The 11,273-nt window shown below is 39.6% G+C and overlaps 1 protein-coding gene across 2 annotated transcripts in view; it reads left to right on the top strand.

The window, feature by feature from the left end:
• The first annotated feature begins 206 nt into the window (after positions 1 to 206).
• The window catches only part of lta4h (leukotriene A4 hydrolase), a 28,975-nt gene continuing 17,908 nt past the window's right edge, over positions 207 to 11,273 (top strand). For both annotated transcript variants that reach the window (XM_060903211.1, XM_060903210.1), the window contains exons 1-5: positions 207 to 446; positions 2,425 to 2,555; positions 2,943 to 3,063; positions 8,370 to 8,438; positions 10,819 to 10,923. In XM_060903211.1, coding sequence (XP_060759194.1) covers positions 291 to 446; positions 2,425 to 2,555; positions 2,943 to 3,063; positions 8,370 to 8,438; positions 10,819 to 10,923 — 582 coding nt within the window. In that variant the 5' untranslated portion in view covers positions 207 to 290. The remainder of the gene's footprint in view (positions 447 to 2,424; positions 2,556 to 2,942; positions 3,064 to 8,369; positions 8,439 to 10,818; positions 10,924 to 11,273) is intronic.

Here is an 11,273-nt window from a genome sequence, read left to right as displayed (position 1 = left end):
CATTAAACAGTTGCAGATATCCATGTGAATGAGAGATACACATGGCATTTTCATGCATTTTTGCTGTTGAGCAGGGCAGACCTTGTCTGGCTAACGCGACTTCAAAGCTCTGCGTGTTGCGTCACACTTAGGATGGGCGGGCCCAGGCTAGGGCAGACCCGCCTACAGGTCAGACCGGAAACAAACAGAAATACATTTCCCGTGGTGCAACAGCCGGCTTCCGGCACTAAAGTGAGTTGATTAAACTGCAGGATCCGAGCTGTGTGTGTGTACACGAGTAGTGTGTGATCATGGCTCCTGTGTCAGACCCCTGCTCTCTCTGTTCTATCTCTGAATGTGTGACTCGCCATGTCAATCTGTTCTATTATGTGGACTTCGACAGTCATGTGCTGAAGGGGAACGTGGCTCTTACAGTGGAGGTGCTGCAGGAGCAATTCTCTGAGCTGGTAAAACCTCTGCATTATTATTATTATTATTATTATTATTATTATTATTATTATTATTATTATTACAATATATTATATCACCTCCAGGTAATGCTAGCTAGCTGTGAAAGCTACGAACCTGTAAAGCTGGTTTATTAACCCATGCATCTGTGTGTAAAGTAAGTGTAAACTGTGTAAAGTGTAAAATCTGAAATAAGTGCACGCGCCGTTACAGATGTGTGCCACAGCAGCCCCAGTGTCTCTGCTCCTCCATCATCCCTGTTTTGTGCAGTTTTGCTTCCCCATCTCTGTTTGTATAGAACCAATACAGGACTGATCTTTCTTTCATATAGCCAGTATTCCTGAAGATTTCAGAAATGTATCAGCTATATATTGTAAGGCTGTACATTTAAACTGATATATATATATATATAATTTTTTTAAAAGCAGGTTTTCTGTGTGCATTTAGATTATAAACGTTTTGCTTCAATAACCTCATGGACACCTTTTAAAACACGTCTAGATTAATATTAAATCCCTGAGGTTGTGTCCTGTTTCTGTACTTTAACCAGTTCTCTGCACTCCTCTTCCAATCTCTTGTAAAATCCCCACAGGCTTTATTCACATATATTTCATACCCGTTTTCCGACACACCCCGCCTCCTGAGTTTTTATTGGCTAGTCGTTCATAGCCTAACTTACTATCATTAGCTCATTATTCATGCATAAATGTCGATTTAAACAAATAGCCAATCGGACACAAGAGGCGGGGTTTCACGGAGTGTGGTTGGGAAAAAAAAGAGCGCCTGCATAATTCACTCAGTCTGATAGATTTGTGATGAACTTTGCCTCGGGTGGAAACACGAGTGATAAAGTCTGATGGCTCCGATGCAAATAACAAACACATTTACTCCACTTTGGTCGAGAGTGAATATGAATAACAAAATATGAATAACTCCTTGAAATAAACTGTCTATAAATGTGGGTGGATTTGACTGTGGTCTTAATTAATACAGTTTATTTCTATCCTCCAGGTACAAACTACCCTGCAGTGTGAATAACAGGCCTTTAAATAACACTATTAGTGTGTTACAGTATCTTAGTTTTATGTTAAGCTATTAACAAGTTATAAACTTCTTATTATCATACTAGTAATAATAATAATAATCTTATGTCTCTGTTATGTAATAAAATATGTACAGGATAAATGACAAATTATAGGATAAAATGAGGTTCCAGTCCTTGAGTGTTTGTATGTTGGTTGAAATTTTTGTCTAAGTTGTCTCCAATAAAATACAGTTTCCAAAATACAAGGTTGTCATTCAGAAAAATGCATTATACTTGTAATATTATATATTTAAAGAAACATACGTTTTAAAATGTACACTTAAAAAAAACAACAACTCAGTAGTGTGTTGTTAGAAGATTTTGACCATTGACCCGTTTACTATCAGCAGAATACGGTAATCTATCTGAAACCATTGTGTCATAGTCTTATCTTATATATATTTTGGTCCAAAAAAAAAAACCCCAGGCCAGACTTTAATCATCACATCACTGCTTAATTACTCAGTACCTAATGTACTGAACCAACATTTCCCATTTTTGATGTGATAATGATTTCAGGGCTGTGGGTGTCACTGCCACTCAATCCTGACCCAGTGGTGATTTTCCCACAATAGGCAAGCCTGTTGTGTTTGTGAAACTTTAGAGACTTGAGGGTGTGCTTTAAGACAAGTGGTGTCATGTATTAGTCAACATAACCGTTATCATGACATAAAACATGCCAGTGGATTGAAATGGAAAATTCATGAAATCCAGTCCAATGTATTCGCCTTGATAACGATATTCAGTATGGGATCAGTGAATTCATACAAGTAAAAGTATTCAGAACTCAATAGTTACTGAAACTGCTTGGTACTTTGTCCAGCATTATTAAAGGTACTTCACTGATTAATTGCTGGTATTGCATTCTTCATAAATCACCTTGTGCCTTCTAGACTCTTGACACGAATGACCTAAAGATCTTCAAGGTATCAGCCAATGGCCAGGCTGCCAAGTTTACCCTGGGAGAGAAGCAGGGTTATAAAGGAAGCCCTCTGAAGATCAGCCTGCCCTTTGAGCTGTCACGGTATCACCATACTCTTCTTCTCTCTAGTTTATTATGCTCAGATAGGGCTGTAGTTTGGGGAGTTCAGTAGTTGGACTGTAATTGTGGGTATTATATTTTTTAATTGAGGGCTGTTTGCAGAGGCAGAAGAGCCCATAGAAATATAGAATGCACACATTGTGTTACAGGTTTCTTTAAACGAACATGGTGGTAGTATTCAGCAGCATGTACATTGCATATTTATAACATTTCTAACTAATTTTTCCCAAGAACATCAGAACCATGTCATTACAACATCCTGAAATGTTAATTTATGGGTGAACATGATGTTGCCATTTTAATATATCCGAGTACTACAGTTATGACCTGAACAGTGTGATGGACAGCAGATGTGTGATGTGTGTTCAGTGGGCAGCATGTGATTGTTGAGATCAAGTTTGAGACGTCTCCAAGGGCCTCGGCTCTGCAGTGGCTCACTCCTGCACAAACCGCTGGGAAAAAGCACCCCTACCTTTTCAGCCAATGCCAGGTATGTCATCTCATCCTTTAAAGGAGATACGCAGAACCATGGCCTCACTTTTTGTTTATAAATGCCTTGAGACCTCAAGAATGGCATAAAATAGTTTTAAGCGTTAACAATAAATCTAATATAGTAATTTTTATGATTAAAGTGATTCATATAGACCCCTTCGCGTGTTTGTAAACAAACCGACCGTTGCTAGGATGCGCGCGCAGCCTGGACTCAGAAACAATGGCGCTGCCCATAGACCGGCATTATGAGCTGTCAGATTATGCAAAACAATTGTCGTTACAAGATCGAGAATGCTACATAAATAAGTTAACTCTAACAAGTGGACATCGCCTACCGGATCCGTATTTAATTAAAGAGTGGACGGACGATGTTAGTAAGTTTTCCTCTGATACCTGAAGGCAGTCATACTATTTACAAAAAATGTCAAACTCAAAAAAAAAAAAATATTTACAAAAGTAGCCTGCCATCAACATTCTGGTTACAGCGAGACTACAACTTGATCAACAATGGGACATTCATATTCATTTTATTTTAATCAAATTATGCCAGTGATGTGATGGCAATGTGGCTTTAGCTACAACAGCAAATACCAACACTAAACAGCAATTTGCAGGAGGTAATGGCATGAAAGGAATGATAGTGTAAAGAGTGCAGCTAAGAGAAATCAGAGCTGCGTAAAAAGCGAGAGGCAGAGAGCAGAAATGAAACTGAACGGGGCGGGAGCTAGATTAGAGCAGTCAACGTAAGTTGGCATTTAGAGTGAGGGCACACAATTTTACCTTTCCATCCTTGCTTTAAAATTGTGATTTTCGGCATACGCAAATAATGATGGCACAAAATCTGGACTGCTTGAGTCAAGCGAGACCTCTCCTACAAACAAAATTGCATGCAAAGCTAAGTTAACATGCTAACAATATTCATTACATTGTGTAACTATGACCCAGCTAATCAGACAAACGTTACCAAAGTATTTTGCTACATCAATAAACGGAGACTAGAAAGAATAAAAAAGAAAGATTTAATAAATAGCCTGATCTTACCTGTGATGAAGTGGGCGCTGCAAACCCGCGCATAGTGCTTTCATCCCAGTCTACACGTTTGATGGCTTGTAGCCATAGACGTCGGCGATTTTTTTTGGAATGGGTGAGATCCTGCTGGAATTCTGTACATTTTAACCCCATCACTGCTACGATTCTGACACCCGACAACACAACAACTAGGCATTTCTTCCAAATATTTCTTCTCGTCTCTACCGTCGCTGAGTCTTTTTTGGGTCCAGGCTGCGCACGCAATTTCCTCTTACGTATGAATGACGTTTACTGCGAAAGGGTCTATAGGTAGCGGTCTGAGTGAATAACCTTGACATCTGTGATGTCACAGCAGGAAGGCTATCGGTCTCATCGCCATTTCCGCTATACTAAAACACAGAGCTAACAGCAACTTTGAGCTTCCATTTTGAGCTAATTTATCGCCATGCCACGTAGATGTGTTGCTGGTGGGTGCAGCAACACGAGATAAGGTGGATTTATGCTGCATTCATGGCCCAAGAATGTTCAAACTGCAAAGATTTGGACGCGTTTTGCGAGAAGTTCACAGGCACATTGGGCACCTACAAAGTGGTCTCTCCTCTGCTCTGCACATTTTACTGAAGACTCATACGAGACCTCTGATCCGTTGAGGAGCGTTGGCTATAAGCCCGTATTGAAAGAGGGTGCAGTATCAACAATTAAAAGAAAAGAAAACTACAAGAAAAGGAAAGTAAGTTCAGTTGCACCAGTTCTCCCGGAGTGTGAGCTGAGCAGTAATGGTGGCGTATTCAGTATGGAGAAAATGGAGAATGAGTGGACCAGTCGTCAGATTTCTCCGTTGGATATTTTTGCCTCAGCATCAATATCTCGCCCTTACGTGGAAGAAGCGAATGAACGAAGAACTGAAAGTCCAGATTGTTTCAAAACATTCCATCCAGTTCTCTAGACGGCTTTGTTCTCTGGCTTTATTTCGTAAGGTGTGGGCCTCCGTGGCCGACGTGTTACTATCGGATTCACTTTCCGACGGTTCGAAGTGATACGGTTCTACACATATAGCAGTAGCATGTATACACACTCCAATTTCAGGACTATCACAGTCAGATGTATTACTATCTGAGGAATCTGAAGAATCTCCAATAAATCAGAACGAAGAAGCCATTGCAACCACTCTCGCCTGCCGAGTCTGGCTTTGGTTTATAGCTGTCAAAGGCCTCAGCCTTAAAACCGGTTCCCGCTGTGACGTCACACACTCAGGGCTGGCTGGCTCAGTGGGGCAGCTCGAATGACAACTTTGCACTCGATTTTAACTCTCAAAAAAAAAAAAAAAAAAAAAAAAAAAAAAATATATATATATATATATATATATATATATATATATATATATATATATTTTATTCCCATTTATGCAGCATAAACGAGTCAGGGATGGAGACACTATCCACTCAGAAATGCATTTAAAAATAAAGGGTCTATGTATCTCCTTTAAGGTCAGAATGTCAGGAATTAAATACATCAGGTATTTAATTGTTAAAGACGTTTAGGAAATTAAAGACGTTTAATTGTTCAAGACATTTTAGGAAAACAATGAGCAATGATGTGTTGTGTTGCAGCCTGAAGCAAGTAAGTTCTCATTATCATTATGTTCTAGTAGCTATCAGTAGTCGTAACCTCACCAGCCTCTTTCTTTCTCATGAAGTTAAATGGAAACAAACAAACAAAAACCCCAGTTTGTCATGTTACTGAGAAACTGTAAAACCCTCTGTCCAGACAACTGCCCTATACTGAAAATAAGTTGATAAGACAAGAACATTTCAGTTTCTCATGTTTAGGCTTCAGCTTGCCTGCGACCCTGCACAGGATAAGTGGTTATGGATAATAGATGAATTTATAAATAGAGTTTATCATGTTACAGGGGAAACCACAAACCTTCCATCTTGAGAACTTTCCTACTTTAGAAATGTTAAAGTTGCAGCTTTATCTTTGTCACAAAACACCAACTCTGAAAACTCCTTCCGTAAATGCTAATAAACATCTTATCACAGACAACTCATATCATCAACTGCGCACATTTTAAAAATCCGTTTATGTGGCGTGTCCACCATACAAATCCTTGTGTATGTTATTACTATAAAATAATAATTTTATTAGGACATGTGAATTAATGTAGAAATTAACCAACCAGATTCGAGAATCATGTGGAATGCAATGTTGTTGAAACAATGTGGTTGTGTAACACAACTGCAGTCTTACACTCAGTTAACGCATCTTTCAACACTGCTTTATGTGTTATTTCTGCTTTATATCAGCTTCATCTGTTTTATGTCCGTTATCATTGATCTGTGTCCTGGGTGGCAAGTGACAAGAAGTAATGAGAGTGTTTTGCTAATCACTCTCAGTGCTTATTGTGATCAGCTTCATATAATGAAATCGTATAATGAAACTTGAATATAACACTAATGCTATAATAGTATATCCCTGTAAAAGTGCATCTTTACTGCATTTATGGTTTTTTTGCTTTAGCGTTTTAGTCCTTGCCTGTCTCGTGTTTTTGTCAAGTTTTTTTGTCTCTTTTTACCTGGACTATTTTTGCCATTTGTTTTTGTCCCGTTTGTTTACCTTTTTGCCACGCCCTTTTCCCTGAATTAAATCACCTTATTTATTGGATTACTGTCTGTGTTCTGCTTGTGGATCCTTATCTCACCACACCTTCACCACCCCTAACACACACACACAAAACCATTAATACTTGAACAAAATCTTTTAAAGGTGCAGTTTATAATTTTTAAATGAACATGTAGATCTGTATTATTGTATGAGAAAGAGTGGAGTGAATGAGAAGTATATTAGAGTGGTGCAAGACATGTATGAGAACAGTGAAACAGCAGTGAGGTGTGCAGTTGGAACGACTGAATGGTTCAAGGTGAAGGTGGGACTCCATCAAGGATCTGCTTTGAGTCCTTTTTTGTTTGCCAGAGTGGTGTATAGCTTGACAGACGAAGTGAGGCAAGACTCACCATGGAACATGATGTTTGCGGATGAGATTGTGATATGTGGTGAAAGTAGAAAGGAGGTTGAGTTGGGTTTGGAGAGATGGAGGTATGCATTGGAACGAAGAGGAATGAAGGTGAGCAGGAGCAAAACAGAATACATGTGCATCAATGAGAATGGGGATGAGAGTGTAGTGAAGATGCAAGGAGCAGACGTAAAGAAAGTTGGTGAATATAGTACCTGGGGTCAACTGTGCAGGAAAATGGGGGCTGCGATAGTGAGGTGAGAAAGAGAGTGCAGGCAGGGTGGAGCAGTTGGAGAAGGATTTCGGGAGTCATTTGTGATAGGAAAGTCCCAGCAAAAATGAAAGGTAAGATGTATAAGACAGCAGTGAGACCAGCTGTGATGTATGGATTGGAGACCGTACCCTTAACGAAGAGACAGGAGGCAAAGTTGGAGGTGGCGGAGTTGAGGATGTTAAGGTTTGTGATGGGAGGTTGGACAGGATAAGGAACGAGCACATCAGAGGGACAGCACATGTAGAGAGCTTGGGAATTAAGCTAAGAGAGATGAGACTGAGATGGTATGGGCACATCCTGAGAAGAGATGCAGAGCATGTTGGAAGGAGAATGTTGAGGATGGAGCTGCCAGGCAAACGAAAACGAGGAAGGCCAAAGAGGAGATACATGGAGGTGGTGAGAGAGGACATGAAAGTGGCAGGTGTGGTAGAGAAGGATGCGGAAGACAGGGAGCAATGGAGACGAAAGATCCGCTGTGGCGACCCCTAATCGGGAGCAGCCAAAAGAAGAAGACGTAGATCTGTAGTAATGATATATTTTCAATCAAGTGCCTTATAAAATGTTTCACAATTCTGCCAGGTAACACAGTAGGATAGTTTCTTTATTTTAAAGCTCATATATGGTATATATATATATATATATATATATATATATATATATATATATATATATATATATATATATATATATATATATTTTTTTTTTCCAGCCTGAACATAGAGCTGCTTGATCCTAATTCTTTTCCTTAAAAAATGCAAACATACAGTAGTTTTAGGGTGGGGGCTCAGCTCAATGCAGTTAGATGAACTGAAATTGCAACTCACCTTACAGACAACTTGAGACATTACATATCCAGTTTTGGTTTTATGCACGTGATTCACTTTTCATATCTTTCAAACGAGTTTGACTAGTAAGACTAATGCCCCCCCATGACTCTTCTCTGTTGTGCATCAGTAACAAGCTCTGTAATCTTTTTGTAATCCAACAGGCAACTCACTGCAGGTCTATGATGCCCTGTCAGGACACTCCATCAGTGAAACACACCTACTATTCTCAGGTATCACACTCAAACTCGCATACAGCTACAGAACACTAACAGCTCTTCATGTACCGCCATCTTTTTTTTTTCAACCCTATAGCTGAAATATGTTCTAAAACAGGTTACACAGCAAATTCTCCAGTGTTGAATTAACACTATCAGAGTGAATTTGTGTCCAATTGGACATATATAAACACAGCAGGGTGTTAAATCAACACTCTTGGTATTAATTCAACACTGGGGATTTTGCTGTGTAGGAATTATTTTATTTTATTAGCTTCCCAATATAACAATGTAAGTCAGGGTAACCGCAACAGCCTTGGTAGCCCAATTACTGCAGGCCTGTAATATAACTAAGAAAAATTATAAAATCAGTAGCAACAGGTTAAAGGCAGTGTAAGGCTACGCGAAGTATTGCACTTGAGGCCAATATGTCTTAAAGGGGAACCGAAGTCATTTTTAAACTTGCTTTATTTCTTAATTAACTTGTTATTCAGTTACGTTTTCAGTTTTAGTAACCTTATATCATGACTTGTATTGGCAACTAATTGCAGTTAAATATTATACTTAGCAGCCTATTTGGTTTTTAGCCATGTTGAATTTAGTTCGTTTGGTCCACGGCAGGCGTCACTTACCCGTGCAATCTTCATGAGACTTGTGCAAGGCTTTGAAACGTCAAGTGTCAGCCAGGTGTCAGTGCCGCCATTTTGAAAACTGTTTTCCAAATGAAATATTGCACAAAAACGAGACGATTATTGCCTACTTTTTTCAAACTTTCCTGATTGCTATCAAAACAAACAAAACCTCCGGCTTGATTACATCAGCATTCGAAAGAGGGCACACGCGTCTTTTGACAACATTGGCAGATGTTGGTCACATTGATTTCCGCTGTACGTTTTACTTCCGTCAAACGATGTCTCGCACAGGTCTCAACGAATGTCGTTTACGGCCATTGCTTTGACATATGGACTGATATATTACAGAGCATATTTCAAACACTCATAACTTGCTATAGCAGTGACAAAATAGCTCTCAAAAATGCATTCCGATATTTAATAAAATGAGATAAATAGAATTTTGATAATAAAAAATTTGCCTTCGGTTCTCCTGTAAAGGTTCTCGGATTTTCAGGGTCATAAATGGCTTGCAATGATCTAAAATAGTAATGTAACTTAACAGCTTTGAATGAGCTCAAATTAACCATAGTAAAGTTCAGTTCATCAGATAGAGTGTTGCAGATTCTAATGGTTCTTACAGTAAATTAATGTTGGTAGGTGGAGGACTTACACTTAGGTTTTACATACTTAATGACATTTGAGTTACTGGTAGACCTGGTTTGTTTAGCAGGACAGTAAATGCGAGGAATAGAAGACTGATTTACCGTTACCAGGCCATTAACTACTTTAAAGGAAAAAAAAAAACATATCTAAAAACTCGTGCCAATTAAATGTCTTTGTGGTGATTTAGCTTAATTTCACACTGAAAGTATAAAAGAAATCTAACATTTAATTAAAATAAATGTATTTAAATATATATTTTTAACAAAAACTGGTCACAATTATTGTCACCCCTGCATTTAGTAGTTTGTGCTGTTTTGCTAGCAAAGAGAGTTTTCACTGAGTCTTCTCATATAATAGTTAATGAGTTTAATACAGGGGGCGGCACGGTGGTGTAGTGGTTAGCGCTGTCGCCTCACAGCAAGAAGGTCCGGGTTCGAGCCCCGTGGCCGGCGAGGGCCTTTCTGTGTGGAGTTTGCATGTTCTCCCCGTGTCTGCATGGGTTTCCTCCGGGTGCTCCAGTTTCCCCCACAGTCCAAAGACATGCAGGTTAGGTTAACTGGTGGCTCTAAATTGACCGTAGGTGTGAATGTGAGTGTGAATGGTTGTCTGTGTCTATGTGTCAGCCCTGTGATGACCTGGCGACTTGTCCAGGGTGTACCCCGCCTTTCGCCCGTAGTCAGCTGGGATAGGCTCCAGCTTTCCTGCAACCCTGTTGGACAGGATAAGCGGCTAGAGATAATGGATGGATGGATGGAGTTTAATACAGAATTAGTACAGAAGCTCTTTGTTGTGAGCTCTGCATTTCAGCTCAGCCCACAGGTTTTCAGTGGGGTTTAGGTCAAACGCTTCATTCTGTAGTCGTTGAGACAGTTTTGGAACACTGCCCTGCTGGAAGATCCAACCACAAACTACTTATAACTTCTTGGCAGAGGCAACCATATTTTATTTTCAAAATCTCCTTGTATTTCTTGGAGTCCATGATATCATGCATCGTAAGGGCCTTTAGAGGAAAAACAGCCCCACATTATCACTAAGTGGTCCCAGAATTAATATTCACATGGATAAAGGGAGACATGTTAATTTAGTCAGTATGTTGTGTGTCTGTGTTTGTGTTTTAGGTGTCAGTGCCCAAAGAGCTGATAGCACTGATGAGTGCAGTGCGGGATGGGCAGAAGGCAGATCCGAGTGACAACAACCGAATCATTTACCACTTTCGACAAACGGTTAGCTGACACGCCCCTCTCCCACACTCACTCACTCACACACACACACACACACACACACACACACACACACACACACACACACACACAGAGCTTCTCTTCCTCTTTCTGCTCAAGTGGTGACACTTGAGTTGTCTACACATTTGCTGTATTTTGACCAAATTAGGAGTGAATTTATGAAAACGTTGATCATTAAATTATATATTCAAGCAACCACTGAATATTGATAATATCCACACTGGAAAATGATACGTGCACAGTTTATGATCACAAGCAAATTGTTTATGGTTCCTATACTATAGCGTTAGTTGGCTGGGAAATGTTAGTGCTGCTGTTTGAGTTATTTCATG

Source organism: Neoarius graeffei, chromosome 21, assembly GCF_027579695.1.
Source record: "Neoarius graeffei isolate fNeoGra1 chromosome 21, fNeoGra1.pri, whole genome shotgun sequence".
In the NCBI taxonomy this organism is placed as follows: domain Eukaryota; kingdom Metazoa; phylum Chordata; class Actinopteri; order Siluriformes; family Ariidae; genus Neoarius; species Neoarius graeffei.
Note: the sequence above shows the minus strand (reverse complement) of the source record. Positions and strands in the feature narration are given on the sequence as shown.